Source organism: Fulmarus glacialis, unplaced genomic scaffold (genome assembly GCF_000690835.1).
Source record: "Fulmarus glacialis isolate BGI_N327 unplaced genomic scaffold, ASM69083v1 scaffold2816, whole genome shotgun sequence".
Taxonomy (NCBI): Eukaryota; Metazoa; Chordata; class Aves; order Procellariiformes; family Procellariidae; genus Fulmarus; species Fulmarus glacialis.
The window spans coordinates 1-18,502 of NW_009217348.1; the positions used below are offsets into that span (position 1 = coordinate 1).

At 36.2% G+C, this 18,502-nt stretch overlaps 1 protein-coding gene across 1 annotated transcript in view; it reads right to left on the reverse strand.

Annotated features, from left to right (window-relative positions):
* Positions 1–2,652: 2,652 nt before the first annotated feature.
* The window catches only part of EPYC (epiphycan), a 25,241-nt gene continuing 9,391 nt past the window's right edge, over positions 2,653–18,502 (reverse strand). Inside the window, exons 4-8 of the mRNA XM_009579618.1 lie at positions 10,673–10,826; positions 7,770–7,928; positions 6,014–6,216; positions 4,384–4,479; positions 2,653–2,847 (exon numbers count right to left, since the gene is read on the reverse strand). Of these exons, the coding sequence (XP_009577913.1) occupies positions 2,677–2,847; positions 4,384–4,479; positions 6,014–6,216; positions 7,770–7,928; positions 10,673–10,826 (783 nt within the window). The 3' untranslated portion in view covers positions 2,653–2,676. The remainder of the gene's footprint in view (positions 2,848–4,383; positions 4,480–6,013; positions 6,217–7,769; positions 7,929–10,672; positions 10,827–18,502) is intronic.

An 18,502-nucleotide genomic window follows, 5' to 3' on the forward strand; every position in this document is an offset into this window, starting at 1 on the left:
TTCTATGATTCTATGATTCTATGAAATTGTCCCCGTTCTGTAGGAATCTAATATTCATGTTAATCAGCTTACCATAAAATGTTGCAATAGAGTGGTTTTTTGGGTTTGTTGTTTTTTTTTTAATGTTTCCTCAGGATCTGTTGTTTTCTCACCATTTCCTTAATCTATGTGATACTGTTGGATTAACTGCATGGTTACAGCCAGTTCTGAGAACTTCTGCTTACCTGCTAGGCACTGGGAAAACACTTCACTAGAACTGGAGAGTAAGGCTGTGTCCACACCTATGTTAACCATGTGAACTTGTCTACCTAGTTCTCTTTGGAAGTCTTTGGAGATAAATCTACATTGCAATATTAGGACTCTTCTAGGAATAAGCTTGTCTGCATGACACTGGCCACATCTGCAAGAGCTCCAAAAGATGTGTAATATTGCAGGCTAAATGGCTGTTGAATAGACAATGTTCAACCTGTCTGTATATTGGGGCCATGAGTGCATAGACATTTAAACACAACACAGAATCACGGTTGCTTTTCAAAGTGTGCCCCAAAGTCTGCCTAAAGCTTGTGTCTGAACGTAAGCATATGTCCGAGCAATGCAGATGAACAGAAAGTGATGGTGGGTGCAAGCTCTGGCTGGTATTTAGAAAGCAATGCGTGTATACCCTAAGAGATCATAACCTTTTAGAGGCAGTATCTGCTATCAGTGTAACACATTGACAGAGACAGAGATTTCAAAGAAAACACCACTCAATATTACAATAGATTTACAGAACAGGGAAACTGAGTCCTAAAGGTAAGACAAAACGGCTACAGAATAAAGCCATGTAGATTCGGTGTGTTTAAAGATGTATTGCAGATTGTCCCTTTGACCACTAAACACAGTCTTGTAGGTTCAGATTTTAGGCCTTAAATGAAGTCTGCAGCTTGGAAGGGTTTTTTTAAAATCATTGACCTTTCAGTTACTATTAGAGAGAAGAGAACTGGAGGGTGGAAGAAAAATATTGTCTCAGCTCTAAAAGCATGTATCTAAGAGCAACTCATGTCTTTGGAAGGAAATGCTAAAATGAAGATAGCTGTTGTTCTACAGTTTGTTCTGTGTAAGTGCCTGAAAACAAAGGAAAATTATTTTAAACAGAAGTGAAGGGTCCAGCTGTTATGTTTGGTTTGGATTTTTTTGCCTATCTAGATTTCAAGTAAGACTGCCAAATTAGTAAAAGTATGGTCATAAAGGCACAGTAATTGTAGCCTGCTGTATTTCTTAAACACTGATTTTAACCTGTCTGAGGTTGTTGTGTACAAACCTGCTGTTCATGTTCTCCGTGTGTTTTCTTCTAGAACGTGGTAGTGAGGGTGAAGAATGAGGTCTCTGTGAACAGAGTTTCCGTTGCCTGGCCTGACGGAAATTTAGCAAGTCAGCTGCACTTATGTTTTAAATGAGCATGTATGTTCAGTTAGATGAAAGGGAACTTTGATATTAAACAAATATCAACTTGTGTAAGTGGAAGGATTTGTTATGTTTTATGGGGATTTTTTTGGGCTGAAGACATTCATCAAACCTTTATCACTGAAGATGTGCAGGTGTTATTTTCTTCTTGTCACTGTAGAACAGAATGAGCAAATACCTATGCTGTATCTAGCAGATCTTTCCTGGGGGCTTTCTCCCTAGAAAAATGTATTAAAGCTCCCCCACAAAAGGAGGAGAGTTGTTCAAACTATCCAAAGGGAGGGAATTTCCTAATCTTTAACTGGTAAGGCTCTTAAACAGTAAAGCAGAAAAGCTCAGTGAAATCGTTTCAAATATTTGGAAACTAAGCCATGGCTCCACAAGGATATTTGTGACTTGGATCTCTGAATTCTGGTCCTTAGTATACTGAACTGCAATATTTTGTGTGTAAATATGTCAAGGGGAGTTTTTTCCACTTCCTATGCAGAATAAAGTTCAGTGTTTCTCAAATACGCTATTTTACATGAGATTTTTGTTAGCCAGATAATCTGGCAGGCAAATTTATCAAAGATACAGAAGACAGCTTTGGGCCTCATCAGCATTGCAAAGACCAATTATTACTGCAAAGGTATAAATAAATAGTTTATGTACTTTTGGGGGGTAATCTGATACAAGTTTAAGCTCTATATTTCATTATTGATTCAAGGAAAGATTCTGTTTGCTAAAGAAAACATGGTTTTTTTTAATATTGCTAGTACTTTTCCAAAATGAAGGGATCTTTAAGAAAAGAAGTAGAAAAATATGTATCTCTCAGAGAAAAATATTTAATTAAATGAAAAGGGGATAAATATTCACTTGTGTACACATATTTCATTTTAATTTCTTTATTTACTATGTTATAGTTAGATTTTAACATATAAAATTATTTACCTTTAGAATTCATACATTGGATCTGAATAATTCACCATAAAATTTTGCATTTACATTGCTCTTTTATTGCCTTCAGTACAGTTTTTGTAATAAAATATTTTTCTTCATATTGCTATACAACTTACAGTTGGGTAGATAATAGAGTTGACTTTTAGCATTTCATATATCAATTTCATTATTAATAGAAATATTTTCCCAATTAATGACATTTGAAAAAATGCATCTTGCTCAGTGTAGCAGTGAGTTAATAATTTGTTTTTAAAGATTCTTATAGCAGATGACAGTATTGGCTTCTGTCAAAGCTTAGATGAGGTTACCAACTGGCAAACGGGGTAGACACATGTATGCATAAGGTGTTTTGCTCAGGTTGATGGGATTACCATCCAGTCTGATGTCTTCAAGAGCCCTACGTACATAAGTAACATCTTTCATTTTGCAGAAAGTGTCTTCGTGCATCTCTTGAATGTTGTTGTTCTAAAAAGAAAAAAAAAAGCTATCAGAATAATTGCCTGAAAGTAATTTTTTACTCTTTGAAGAATAATTTATGGATGTTTTTTCAGTGCCTAGAGAGACACTTGTTTCAAACCAAGGGACCAGATTGTGGCTGCAAGTCATCTATAAAGAAATCTTTCAAGCAAGAGGAAAATTTCTTGGCCAGTGCAAAGCTTCAAAACTAAGTAACTCAAACCATGTAGCAGAGACAGGCTTTGCAGGAGGCACCTGGTAGAAGTACAGAGTATTTTCATTTTTGGGATCATACTGAAGAGCACTATTAACGCAAATTGGAACCAGCATAGGCCAGTCCAAAAATGATAGAACCTTAATTATCATCCTGACAGCTTGATGCGCCTCAACCTGCAAAGGCATAAATCTGCAATTTGGTCTGTGACAAATTTCTTTCCCCCAGGCCCTCTCACATTAACTTAACCCACATCTGTATATATACAGGGAAAATTGAATGTTTTAGGTTTTATTCCTTTGATTTAAATTCCTCTTATATACCTTATCTTCACTGAACTTTTGTTCTTGACTTGAACCATTTTCAACAATGAATTGCTAGAATTCAATATTGTCTGGAAATTGATACTGAAAAGGTAAGCTCTTAAAATGAGGGCTGTCTGAAAATTCTTTCCTTCTCCATTCCTTTGCTAGTCAGATATTGGTGTGGAAAAAGTCCAGCTCACTAGCTTTGGTCTGTAGCACATAGCACTGAATATTTAATTTACAGGCACGGGCAGGTGAAAAAAATAGTCAGCTAGAAGGCAGAATATTTCTATAGATTTATTTATTGAAAGATAGAAGTCAAATTACGTGTGGTACACCAGGACATTTATTCAAAGCTTTTTTGCTGTATTATGTAATAAACAAAAACGTCTTCTGATAATCAAAACTGGGCATTGGTGCAAGAGGAAATAAAGGGAAAGAAGCAGAGATGGAAAAGGTTAAAAGCAAGAAGTCAGAAACAAAGGTATGGGTAAAAGCAAATACAAAAATAGTAATACAGAAAGATGATGGATGGGATGTTCCAACACAATTAAATGGAAAAGTTTGGCTGAAAAATATTAGCAACTGGGAATGACATTTATTAAGAGAATGAAAGGCACTGGTATAGATACAACCAATACGTAAACTTTCTTCGGGTATCTAAAAGCATTCCTGTTGAAAGATTTGTATGAGCAGTGTGAGGGATTTCTGTCTTTGAAATCTCTTAGACTAATGTTGCTCTTGATAGATGTGAATCTAACTTTAATCTGTACTAACAATAAATCTAGAATTTTATGTTTGAAAAATATTGTATTACAAATTCTAATAATTAATGCTTAGTTGAGCTAAATTATACTTCTTTCAAATACTGCATTTACTAGTTAACTGTATGTTTCCAATAGTTTGTTTAGTTAAGTAAGTACACTTTTGGATAAACAGAAGAAACAAAACAAGACAATAGTTACCCTTTCCCGTTTTACTTACTATTTGAACGTGACATATAGAGCCATTGCTTTTGTAGCCTACCTGAAGATGAAGAGCTTGGAGGCTTTCAGGGAGCGGCAATGGAATGTGATCCAAGTTATTGTCAGTGATGTAAAGATGCTGCAGTTCATGCAGATCCTAGAGAATGAAGGAAAAAGGCAGGGGAAAATGACAGACATCTTTGAAAACCTCTAGCAAGTAGGTTTGAAATCTATCACTGCAATGAGCACCACTGGATACTAACACATTTTGTTGCAGCATGATACGGTTGAAAAGGCAGAAATACAAAGACAGTCATGAACTTTCATTTGGACAAGCTGAGAACCGTTACTGTTAAAGATTAAGTGTTTGGATTAAAATAAAGGAAAAAATTCTTCAGAATGTCTAGAGACTTAACAATTAGAGATGTAACTTCAATGATGTTCTGAAGTGAAAATACTGCCTTACCCAGTCATTATGCAGAAAAGCTTCCTATTCTGTCTGTTTTGTAAGCTTGTTTTGTGACAAGCTTACTCAATTTTGCAGAAGTGTATTGCTGTTGAAGCAAATTATAACTGCATAAGAAATGCCTGAGCTAAAAATAAATTTCTCATTCCATTTGAAAAGGTAAATCATTTTCTCCCTTGATTTAGTGGGAGAAACAGCTTCATCTGGTAGTTCTAACAATAGTAAGACATAAACTTGGCTAGGTCAATAAGGCTCGGTAGAATACTCTCTTTTTGCCCCCTTTTTACACACACAAGTTATCATGGTACCTAACTACTTCTTTGAGTACAGTGTCCTAGTTTAATTCCTACTAACAAAACTCTGAGATATCAGGGTGAAAGTTCTTGGCAGATAGAGAAGATGAAGGCTGAGACTCCTTCATGGCTAAAATCAGGAGAGTGCAGAAGAAAAGGATGCTAGGCCAGAGCCTTGATTTGGGGGACTGATTTTTGCCCATCATTCTTATTCCCAACACCTACCTTATGTTGGGCTAGGAGAAAATATCTGATTCAGTAACTGCTGTTGGTTGCTTCATTAAGCTGTCTTCCAAAGGAGGAATTCAGAGACGGCTGGTTACAGCTACCTTCTTAGATGCAATTGAATAGTGCATATGAGCCAGGTCTAACATATGACGCTAACTTGTATTCTATAATGACTTCAGATTTCACATGCAATTAGGAGCAGTACATGGCTGCTTCCCCCCACCAAAATTCCTGAGGAAGGACTATCACTCAGAAGTTCCAATTTCCCTTCTTTTCAAGGTGGAAAGAAAGTATATACATTTAATGACTACTCTAGCAAGTTCCCATGTAGATACATGGCAGAGTAAGTTTGAAGCAGTGGCATCCATAGCTTTGCCCTTCCCTCGTGCCTACTTGTAAGGGAACATCAAGCAGCTTTCTGGACTCTTGCTAGTTATGGGGGTAGTTGGTTCACAGATACAAATATAGTGTGCCATTGCGTGTCTTGTGTGGATCTTTGTAAAGAAGAATAAAAAGAATTCTTATGTCCAGCTGATAGTGCTCATACAGCTTGCTCCATCTTTATAGATTGCCCAGCAGCCAGCACAGTCATGGTGCCTATAATCTTAAGGGTTTTACTACTGTAGAGAGACACTTAGGCTGCTCTTCTGACCATATCCTTTGGAGAGAGGAAGAAAAGATTTTCCCATCAAACACAGACTTACTTTAAATGCCTCATTACGTATTCCCTTGCGACCAAGCCTGTTCTTACTAACATCGATGAATGTTAAGGTAGATGGTAACTCAGGGAGTTGCCTTATCCTGTTGTCACGGAGCACCAGCTCCTCAAGTTGGGGTAATCTCCGGAAGGCATCTTCATGGATCTCTGATATAAAGTTTGCAGTCAAATCAATCCTCTTTAAATTGTCTGGCAGAGAAATAAGATACAGCAAGCATGTAAGAATGTATTTCCTGAAAGTTTTAAAAAAGAAGGTGGCAAATGGGTTATTTTAATGTCAGGTGAAGTGTCTTGAATCAGATCCATTCCTGATCTACTATGTGACAGCTCGCTCTCTCTGTATACAATGCAATAATCTGTATTTGAACAATTCTCCTAAGGAAGGGAACCGACATCTCCTTCTCATCCTGTTTAGAATTGCCTGTGTCATTCTTCATATATCTTTCAGTGAAAGATTTTAAAATTTCTGTGTGTTCTGGGAATCTTTTAAATGGTTATCTTTTGGAAAAATCACATATAAAGGGAAATAAACATATTCTCTATTACCTGGTTCCACACGTTTGTTTATTTTCAACATCTTCCTATGTGTAAGAAATTTGACGTATTGACTCTTTTCTAAAATACCCTCAAACACTTTTTCCAATCAAAAAAAGAAAATGAAACTTATTTTTGGCAAAAGAGAACAATATCTAAATATCAGTGCATTAATATGCATTAATTTTAAATGCATTATTCTGTAGCTTACTTCTATTTTCCACCCAGAACATTTTTCATGGTTATTTTATTTCATTTTATTTTATTATTTTATTCTTATGCTAGCAGTATATTTTGGCCTAAATACATTTTCTCTCTTCTTAGTATCTATTCCTCTTGATTTTTTTTATCTACCAATTGTGTTTCTTCCTAACTTTCATTTTTGTTTGAGCAAGCCAAACCCTTATAGTTTTCTTTCATAAAAGGATCTTTGCATTCTCCTGAATTATTGTAGTAGCCTTTTTTGGCACTGATTTCACTCTTCTCATCATGAAATCAATAAGCATTAGTTGCACAAAGTTAGGTCTAATACAGAAAAAAAAAAGTAGTATGTGGCTTGATATTCAGGCTGGTGAGTGTATAGCAGTCCCTACCCCTAAACAAGATAAGCTTAATACTTCCTGAAAATTCAGATATCTTTAAGAATCTCAAGTAGGAAATGTGGAAATATAAGCTCCCTAAATCACCAATTTTGGCCAGTATTAGGCCAAATGGTTTTGGATTAGCAGTTTTCATTTACTGAAGATTTTCCTAGATAATTCTGGAGTAAATCAATGAATGTATACTTTAAAGGTAAAACTTAAAGGTAAAATTTAAAGGTAAAATTCCTTTCACGCAGATGCTTTGCAAATATTTGAAATTATGTCTACCTGAGAACTTGTCTTGTTTAGGAAAACAGTACTTTTTAACATGCTACAAATGTTCCATGAGGTTTGGGGGTTTTTCTACATTTCTAAAGCTGATTACAAATAACAGCAAAAATGTAGATGAATGTTGTTATTTCTAAAATTCAAAAAATTGACAGAGAATCTGCATTTGAAGTATTAACCTTTATGTTCAAAAGTAGCAAACCACTTTTCCATAGGTGCATTTATGTGTATAATCCTAGTGTCATCAAACATTACATAAAACGAATCACTATGTCTTAGATTAGTATGAGCCAGAAATATAGAAATTAAAGTTAATTGCCACAATACTGCTATCCATACTTAAGTTAGCAAAGTCATTTCTGTTTATCTTCCTGATTCTGTTGTAGCGTGAGTAGAAATATGTGGTTTCCTTAGGCAACGGTGGAACAGCATCAAGCTCATGATCATCACAGTAGACTGTGGTCCCTAGGCATGTACACAAAAAGCAAGTGGGAAGACCTAACAAAGAATTTAAAAGAAAACAGTTTGTTACAAAAAAAAAGTACAAAAACGACATGTAAATTACTACAATGAAATGCTCACCTAAGCACATAATGATAAGATTTTGTCCATGATAAAGTTCACTCCCATTCTGTTTTGACACCACATCATATAATTGCAACAACAAAGTGATTAAATTCTGCTTAAAACTAATATTTTTACTGCCTATGCCTATTAGAAGACCATTTAACTTACTTTTCTGATACACTGTTTGTCAGACTATAACAACAGATTATTAGGTGACAGCACCCAACCAAAGATCAATTTTCCCCTCAGCTGGCAAGTGTGCACTTCCCTCTAGATGGAGAAATAACAGCTGATGACTGAAACTTGTTACGATTTCCCAAGTTCGGTTCTGTAAATGGCACTTCTGAATAATTTGTAAGGAAATTAATGTTTTCCTACAGAGCTATGGAGAAGAACCTCAATGTCCTTTGCATGTTGTTTAATTACATTTTCTGATTCAGAAATTCAGCATAATGAAAAATTCCTCTATCCGTCTGAGTCAAGATAACTTGAAGACCATGTAAACAAAACATTTGGTTTCCACCAGAAGTTCATGAAAATGAAAAATCAAGTTATTTCATCTCAGTCATAAAACTGCATGAATACAGTGAATTTAGAAGTTTCTTTTGATGATAATGTTCAAATTTGGTGAGAATTATGCCATTGAGTGGTTTGTCTGAATGTAATTTTCAGTAGGAAAAGTTGTTAGTTGCTATATGCATTGAATTTTTGATACATCTTCTCTTTGATTATGGGTATAAATCAGCATATCTGTTTCTCAGCTTTTACTCCCATAGAAATACTTTTCTGTTTCATGTTTTCCTCCTCCTTGTAGCAGATGGCCGGTTGTTTGTTCTGGTTACTTTATAAAACAATAGCATAATTAGAGAGTATGAAAATGTTTTTCTTGCAGATGAGTTTTTTCTCCAGATCAATTGTAGCTGCATGGAAGATTTGCCTTCTTAATGTGTGTCAATTACCAACAGGCAGCCATAACTAACTGAAGGCGGGCTATATATGTGGTGTGTTTTCAGGCAAGATTAAAGAATCTGTAACCAGAGTACCCTTTTATTTGAGAATCTCTACTTGGGCATCTAGGTATAACATATCTGGAGAGATAAGACTCTCTTTATACTTTCCTTAACTTCCTTCACAGGACATTTTAAATTAGCTAAAAGGAGCAAGCCTGACACAGGGAGAAAATAAATTGTCACACCTTGAATCATTCCAGCAAATCTAGGCCTCAATGAATGTAGAGTTCAGGATGGCTGACATTTTTCAAAATATTGCAACCTAGTACAGGAAGAGAGTTTCCCCTTCTGTCCTATTTTTGATCTTGGAGGAGTGGTATTTGTAACCTATGGCTGGTGTAGACTGAAAAAGGACAGAGGTATGGGAAGGATTCAAAAAAATATCAACAAGAAAAATGAACTTGGCTTGATGTTCCTGAGCCTTGTAGTCTTCTATCCAGTACCAAGCCAAGAACAACAGCAACATCTGACAGGAAAATATGTTGCTGAAAAAAAATAGACACACAAAAAATTCTGATTTTATATGTTACAGCCTTGAGCCTCCCATGCGTATCTTTGGTTGATGCAGTAGTTGATTTGCATTTAGTGCTCAAAAATGTTGACAGATACAAAATTCATAATATGCAATATTTACGTGAAATGTTTTGTAACATCCTGCAGCTTTCAAAACAGAAGGAAATTGTGTGGTTTTTTCAGAACTCTCCTGGGAAATTCTCATTTCCATATTTATTTATTTTGACATCAGTGTATATTTTTGCCTGGTCAAGGCTCACTAGTAATATGTATAAAAACAAGACTAGGAATGATTAATTTCTCTTCGCTAAACATACAATTTTGGAAGCATGAACTCTTGTTTTTTTGGTTTTTTTTTTTTTTGTTCATTTAATTTGTCTTCCATAACACTTGGTTATAGTGTTAGGCATAGTAAAAAATGGGCTTTTCCTGTTGTTGTATGTTGATCACCATACAACACAAAGACCCATCACTGCAGTGGATAACTCTAGCGAGCTTCAACTACAAGAGTTGAGAGTAGCTGCTAACAAATGCCAATTATTAACATCACAATGTTTGTGTGGGAGAGGGACAGATTGTGTTTTATTATTTTAATTCGCCTGTGAGAGGTAGAAAGTTCTTATTTCACTATAGCTAGTCAGAAGAACAGAAAATCAGCTTCACCCAAAATTTCTAAATAGCTCCCTTTCCTTAAGTTTCATAGTTTCTAGTTTACACAGTCAAAAATTTTTCAACATTTTAATTATATTTTGTATGAACACATTTATAAAAATCATGTAACAAATCATTATAAAATAAAAATAGTTGGTAATGATACTGAAATCTAAGTCAATAAAAAAGTACTGGTAGCATTTGCTAACCATTAGCAAATTTTCCTAATGTTGTTTAGGTGTTCATAAAACTCTATTTGAAAAAAATCTTCATTGACACACAGTCATTTTCGTAGTGAAACTGTGTGGAAACATTTTGATTAGGCACCTATCTGACTTCAGAGTGTTCAAGATAGGCATGTTATACCTCTCTACAGTAAGAGAGGTACAGAAATTATATACCTCCTCTTCAGTAAGAGAGGTAGACATTCATAAGCAAGCAAAGTGGGCTCACTCAAAAGCAAAGCTACACAAGCAAAACTAATTTCTCTTTCCTACTAACCATCTTGAGTTTGAGGTCCAAGAACCCCAGACCCCTGTGCTGAAGACCCATCAATTAATTTTGGCGTTGATGCTTCCTCCTCAGGTTCTTCTGTCAATGGTGCAGAAGAATAACTCTCTTGAATTACAGAAGGTAGTGCTGTCCCAATCTCTGTCTAGGAAAAATTAAGAGGGAACAGGAAATGTTACTGTTTACTTCCACTGGCAGCTGTTTCTCTTCCAGTTATTCATATTCTCCCACTAGAGGTCATATATGTTCTGAGGTTTAGTGCTTGAGCTGCACTTTATCCGGCAGCTATAATGAATTCTGATGATGTGTAAACAATTCATGAAACTCCAAAAAGCTTATTCCCTTTTTATCTCAGTGTTTTAAATGTTTTGTTGTATGCACACATGCATGCACACTACATTTACTTCATTAGCAAGAATGTGTACTAACAAAATGCTTTTTCCACCTTTATTTAAGGTTAAATTAGATTTGTGATAAAAACTGATATATTTGTGTGACAAATGAAAATTTGCTGTGAAGCATCAAAAAGATGCAAATCATTTGACCATAAAATTATAAATTGTACCAGCATAAATCCAAACTCAATGTATCTGTGCAGGCTTTGTTATAAGAACACTAACATGCTTTAAAAGTCTTACTATCTAAGAATTCTGAAGTCTAAGTTCACATACTACTTGTGAATATGTTGGCAGTGCTTTTGTCTTTTTTCTTTTTCTGAATCTGAATAACAGAAGGCTCTGGTTAGCTTCATTCATCAGTGGCTGCATTATGTAGTATGAAAAATTAAGAATACAAATAAAAAAGGTTAGATAATTTTTTATTTTAAAAAATCCTATCAGATTTGGCAGATCCTTTCATGGAACTAGAAACCTTATCTTTTCTTCTCCACTCAACATAATTAGTCAAACCAGTGAATTTTATTGTGTTAACTCTAATTCCAAAGATGCATTCTGTTGATTTTGCTGTATGACAACTTCAGAATAAAAATGAAGATGTAGCAATTTTCTTGCATCATATCACCCCTCATAAAAAGAGTATGGCAGACTTGCCAGGCTTGTTGCAGAGGGGCCTATGTTTGCATAGAGGCAGAGTGGTTTACTGTAATCAGCCAGACACTGAGAATCCACTCTAGTTGTGTGACCTTTGCAAGTTACTTTACCACTGTATCTTGATTTCCCCGTGTGTAATAACATTGTTTGACCACCCCAGGGCCTCCTTTGAAAACTTTCTTTTTTTTTTTTAAATCCCTGACAATGAATTAGTGTCCTTATAGGGCTTTGCGCATCTGAGGTACTGTTTAAAAGTTAGGTAATACATCCATCCCTGTGGGTGCTGCACCCCTGTGCTGCAGTTAACACTCCTTAGCCTATATCTGAGGCATGATCAAAAGTAGGAATTTTGTTACAGTATCTTTATCCCAAGTGCGAAGGCACAGAAGCCTAAAATTATGCTTTAATAAAGATTTTCCTGCACTGCAGCCTTCTAGCACAACACTACCATAAAACCATTGAATCCTGAGTTTTTCACGTGACCAAACTTCTCCTGTTTTGAGATCAGCTCCCATTTACTGCTGGCTTTGCTGTCCCCATGGAGAAACAGTTGTTGAAATCACTCACGCTAGTGTTCATAAATTCTAGTTGTAAAAGACAGGTAAAAGTAGATTGCATCCAGACTGGACAAGTGGCTAGGATTTTTTAAATTAAACTTTCTATGTAGACCATACAAGTTAAAGGAACTAACACACCTGAGATCTAGGTCCCCAGTATGAGCAAAGTTTTTGCTATATTCTAATCTCTATTTGAATCTCTTAGCTTAACTATATAATATTCAGCAAATAGAGTTATTTTTGTCTTATTACTCCTGGATAGGACAGTTTTTAAATATCTTTGTGTGAAATACTTATATACATTCATATGTGTAGGTATATTTACCACAATTTTGGAAGAAAACACTTCACACTTCAAAATAGACTCTCTGGATCTTGCAATGTAGCTATATATCATTACTAGCAGTATTAAAAATTATGGTCCTGGACTGCCTGAGAACATCTAAATAATCATCTAAAACCCACTTTTTGCACAGAAATAATTTTGTTTAAATTATATAGTGGCCATAGGTTCAAATATTTTGCATCAATTAGTTTCACTGAAGACAGAGAATATGGAAGCAACGAAAAACCAGGAAGCCCTCTGAACCTCACAGACTCAGATTTTGACTAAGCACACTTCAAGTTCACTGTGTATTCTTTAGTTGTATTCCAATAAGCCATAGATACTATTACTAAGTAAGGTTTATGGATAAAAATGCCCTGATACAGTTACTAGGATCATAACTTTGCAAAACGCGTGGTGATCAAGTGAGCAAAATGAACTTCAGCTGAACTATGAGTAACCTCTTGGTGTAAGTAAGAGTAAGGATGTACCTTGTTGCTTTGTGCAGACAAATACACAATGTTCCCATCTGCAGCACTGACAGTAAGACAGCTTAACCAGGAATGGACTTGGGGACAAATCAAAAAGAAGACTTTGGGAACAAAGGAAATGGGACAGATGTTCTCCGAATAGAGGAAGCCTAGAGGGAGAGATGCATTCCAGACTTCTATTGACCCAGGGTAGTACTGCACTAAAGTGCTTGCACATGCGGTCTACTTCTTCACCAGTTTTGTGGAAATCAGATAAGAGTCCCTGACCTGAACTTTGGAACAAAATCCAGAGATTCTAAGACCTATTGACAGCTTTGCATGCATCTTCTGTGGCAGTTCTACTGAAAATAACATTCTGGAGAAGAGCATTTTCAAGATACAGTTTGTAAATAGGCTTCAGACCTAAGATAATATTCCTTTCACTTGTCATGGGATTTAGGTCGTCTACACTGACTGCCACTTCTCTGAATATTTGAGGGCATACTCTATGGAACTTACTAGCTTGGGATTTGTGATTTGCTTTCTCGGGTGTTCGTAGTTGATTAATCACTGTAGCTGTTGGGTACCAAAGCAGAGGTATTAACTTCTATTAATTCTGTTTCTAGACTGTTATGTCTCTCTCTTTTATTACAGGATGTTATGTAGTTTTGGAGATGCACAGTTGAAAGCCTCCCTATAGTTTCCTTTCCAATGTGCTAAATCTGGGTTCTAGAGAAACTGTTCCAAGCAGTTAGCATCAGTATCTATTCAGTCTCCTGCACCAGTTGTGACTGTCATAAAAAATACCAATTATTACAGTGAATTTAATGATGTTGCCATTTTTACACTGGTGACAGGGTAGGAGTTTGCTGATACATGTGTATTACATACCAGACCAAGAGCATGAGCAGTATTTGCTTGCTGTACATAGGTTGGACTTGAACCAGTAACCTAAAGGTAAAAGTCTGTTTCCCATTATTGGTCATCTGATACATGCAGCTTTCTATCTTTTACATATTTGATAAATCACGCAAGGTTGTAACAAGACAAAGATGTTTCTTGGACTATATACTGTACAGAATGATCCTTCATCTTCCAGATGTTTGTTTATTTTTGGCAACCTGCACTTTACTAAAAAATTGAAACAGAAATGATTCTATATAACTTAATGGTGCTATTCTCCGTAGGGTTTTGGGGGGTTTGGGGTGGGGTTGTACTTCCTTTGCTACTCTAAGAATATTCTTTATGAAAAATGACAAAGCAGGAAGAATATTGTAGAGAAATACAATAAAGCATGTTTCTCTTTACCAATAGTTGCAAGTTTTCAAACCATAATCAGCCTTCCAAGCTAGATTTAATACATGGTGTAAGAAAACACTGAAAGCGAATCACATCACCTACCTTTCACCATCTAACTATATGGTTAATAGTTACCCTACTTTGGAATCAATCAAGAGATTTAGAGAATACCAGTGCAAAATATTAGCCACAGAGCATGCTATAAGCAGAGTAATACCTTTCCTAGGATTGCATGGAGTATCTATTTTTAACTCCTCCCGTATTTATCCAATGTAACTATACTTACAAATGAAACTGCTTAACGTGGATGGCCAATTTAGAGGCACTTTCAGACCTGGAAGTTACAAAAGTAAAGAGCACAGAAATCTGAACATATCAATGAGTGATAAAATACAATTGGTAAAAGTAAACTCATAACTTCAGTCATCCATAGGCTAGGCATCTAGTCTGTGCTAGTGTCCTTTCACAGTCAGCAGAGAATGAGACAAAACTTCTGAAAAGTGGCTCCAGCCACTGACCACAGATGCTTCTTTTAGGATGGGCTCTTTAGGTATCTATTTCTCACCATTGGCTGAAAAAGAGGCAAGACAAATGAAAAGGTTTGTAAGACTAGAAACAGCTCAGGAGGCTGAGCTGTGAAAAAAAAAAAGTGAGATGAAAAAGTATCTGTGGGCTAGGAGTCAGTAGGGATGGAACAGAATAGAAATGTAGATAGGAATAACATATACGAGGATTATGGACCCACATAAGATATGCAAAGTAATAAAATACAGAAAATAAATAGATTTAAAGAGGCAAACAGCAAGGCTGGAAGCCATCAGTTGCCACATTTTACTTCTGAGGTGGTGTAATTCCAGTGGCAGATGTTTTGTCTATTGCTTTATGTCTACATCTTTTAGGATCAAAGTTGATATATTACATGTAATAAATTTAAATCCATAGGAGAATCTGAAGTGTGTCCTGTTTCAGTGTTTCTTTTATTGCAAAAAATATACTTAAAAACACAAACAAAATTTCAGAACTTTAAAAGAGACATTATAAACTTGAAGGGACAGTTGTACCACACACTGACCCATCAAAAGGAACTAGTTTCCCCCACAGCTGTCCTGAAACTACCAAAGGCTTACAAAAAAATGTCTAATTATGGTAGAGGTTTTTGGTTTGTTTTCCTTTCCAAAAGTGGCTCGTACTTGTTTCTTCTTCCTGAGTTTTGCATTTAAGGTCTTCTTTTCTCCTATTGTTCTATCTAAAAAAGAAATAGATCTCTGAGCCTTTGCATGTTAATGCAATAACTACTTAGATTACAAATTCTGCAGCTCAGATAAATTGTCATTTTCTTGTACAGAGCTACATAAATAAGTTGTGTGGAGAAATTAGTGTAATAAAACTCAGGGAGATCTTGGGGAAGGTGGTATTTGTTTACAAAATTTCTAAGTAAACTGATTTTACCTACTTCACTCATTCTCTCATATTTTAATCACTTACACATTTACACCCACATACTCCCTCATACCTTGGGCATGTATGCCCAAGTGGTCTGGCCAGGTGTTCAACACAGAAGACAAGGGACAGAAGCTACTGAGTCCTTTTAGTGCCTCTGGGGTTCTTCTTGACAAGCATTGAAAACTAACCTTTGGACAGGTTTTTATCTGCTTTAAGATTCACCAGCTTTTATGGGTCAGTCTTTTTCCTGAGAGTCTTGGATACTCCAGCATCCATGAATCTTATACCAGGTTGCTGCCCATTAGCTCCTTTTCCTCACTGGGAATGTAATTTCATGATGGCTAACATGGAAAGGAATGGTATATATTGTATTCTACAACCTTATTTCCTGTCTGCTGGTGGTAGGATGAAGGGTCTTCACCAAGGAGTCATCTGTGCTGTGACGTTATCAGGGTGCAGGACCTTTGATTTTGGCATAAACAACACATTCCTCAGCCTTGCTGCTGGGAACAGTGTTCTGGAAGTGGTGCAGTCAGGTACAGTGTCCTTCATTATCAATGTAGGCCATTCTTTTAACCCTTTAAGCCTTCTAATTTTTTTACATTATTTTGTTGTTTCTGCTGGGTCTTACACACACACACACACAAATAAATTTCCATTCATACTTCAGTCAGACCAACCTTAATATTTCAGTTACAGAGCTCTAGAGTTGTAAGCCAGTTCTCTAGAAATTAATGTTTGTGCTTCTGCCTTGGAAAATATAGGTAGACTCTGAGGTTCTCATAATTAGTCTTAGAAAGAGAAGTAGTCTTTCTGGCACCTTGACCACAGAATATCCTAAAGTTTCTTGTCTCAAGAGCAAGTGTATCTATGTTGTGTCTGATTTTAGCTGAGTAAAAGCATTTATGCTGCACAGCATTGCTACAGAGATTTTACTTACTAATTCTGTTTGAGAATGAAGAAAGTCCATATAAATGGAGCTAATCTGGATTTCCATGAGTACAAATGAAGTTAAAGTCTCATTCCAGCACTGTATTTGAAATTACAGATTTTATTTCTAACATTCTGCTTTGAGGGCTATGTAATATCTAAGTTAGCCTACAGCAGATGTTTTTCTTTGGAACAGTGCTGAAGTTTTGCAAGATATAAAATTTCAAAGAGAAATATGCCAATTTTAGAAATCAGAACAGGGCTCTTTGCACTATTATAAATCACAAAAGGACTGAAAATTAATTCCAGCTATTTAATGAAGATTTCCACAGGAACTCCTGCTGATCCAAGCTACAAAATAGACATACACAGCCAGACAAAGAAAGTTGGAGATCACTCAGATGACCAGAGTATCTACCAGAAACGTCAACCCTCAGACCTGTGGTAAGGAGCTGCCTCAGCTGGGCTTCCAGAGCTCACTGTAAAGGAGGGTTCGGGGTCTCAAGCACATTTCTTCATGCAGTCCAGGCAGACCGGGCACTGCTGGAGCTGAACATGCTTTTGCCCAGTTCACCAGCCTGGCTTTTCCTAAATGCACTGTGGTTGCTTTGGATCCAAACTACAATGAAACAGTGTTAGAAACACAAACAAAAAGGACCAGATTCACTCCACTTAACTTCAGACATTGAATTTAAGTGTCCTATTTAGTAGCTTAGTCTCCTTACACTCCTGGTGCAGACAGTGGAGGAAGAATCACTTCCTGAGGGTCGTTCAACACACATATGTTGTGAATCAACTTCCTGAGGTGCCTGTCCATCTTCCTTTGGCTGTAAAGGAGACCTTATAAAGGCAACCATATTTTTTACCAGACATCAAGACCAAAGTCTGGTGGCAGGTCTGCTCTTCCTCTCATTTCTACAGCTTATAGTGTAAAGACGTTTCATCTGATTTCATCCGATCCAGTACATGCTTGTAGCCTGCAGTGATACGGCCGTAGTGCTCACAAGCTGCTGTATCTCCAGAACTGGAGAAGTTTCAAATAGTTTAGGTTTGTCTTCACAGTGTGGACTGCTATACTATATAGAAATGTCCTGCCAGTGTAAGATCAGTTAACATTTAGTGACAGGTCCAAGACATGAATATGGTGCAAGGAAGAAAGTGCTGAGGACAGGGGAGAGGGTGTGACGCATTTCCTGCCACTGGGAGGGACATTATGCATCATAACAATAGGCATTGCTACTTAACTCTAAAAATAAGGAACGCCAGTATCAAAAAAAGGAATAATAATAATAGAACATTTTTTTCTGCACATTAATTTATTGTACTTCCTACTTTTTCTTGAATATGTGGTCTGAAATCTATGTCCAGGATTGATAGCTGCAGCTATTTTATCCACAGCTACTATTTCGCCTTCTATTAATAAGAGCTAAGTCGGGAATGGAAGTTGAAAAGCAGAAATTGGAAGCTGGTTCAAGCTTAGATCTGCTGCAAAGAAAGCCAAAGCCAAAACCACTCTTGAGAAATAACATTCAAAGTAAATTTTCAATCCCCAGATTTCTGTGATGTCACAATAGGGATTGTGCTGCTATGAAATATATACAATTACTGCAGTACCATTTCTATATTATATTTTTCTTTAAACAAAACAAACAAAAAAAGGGTATAAGTCATTAAAAACAATAACTATGCTAGTATTAGTGGACAGTCCACCAAGTCTTTAAGCATCTAACAAGATACTAGGTTGCATT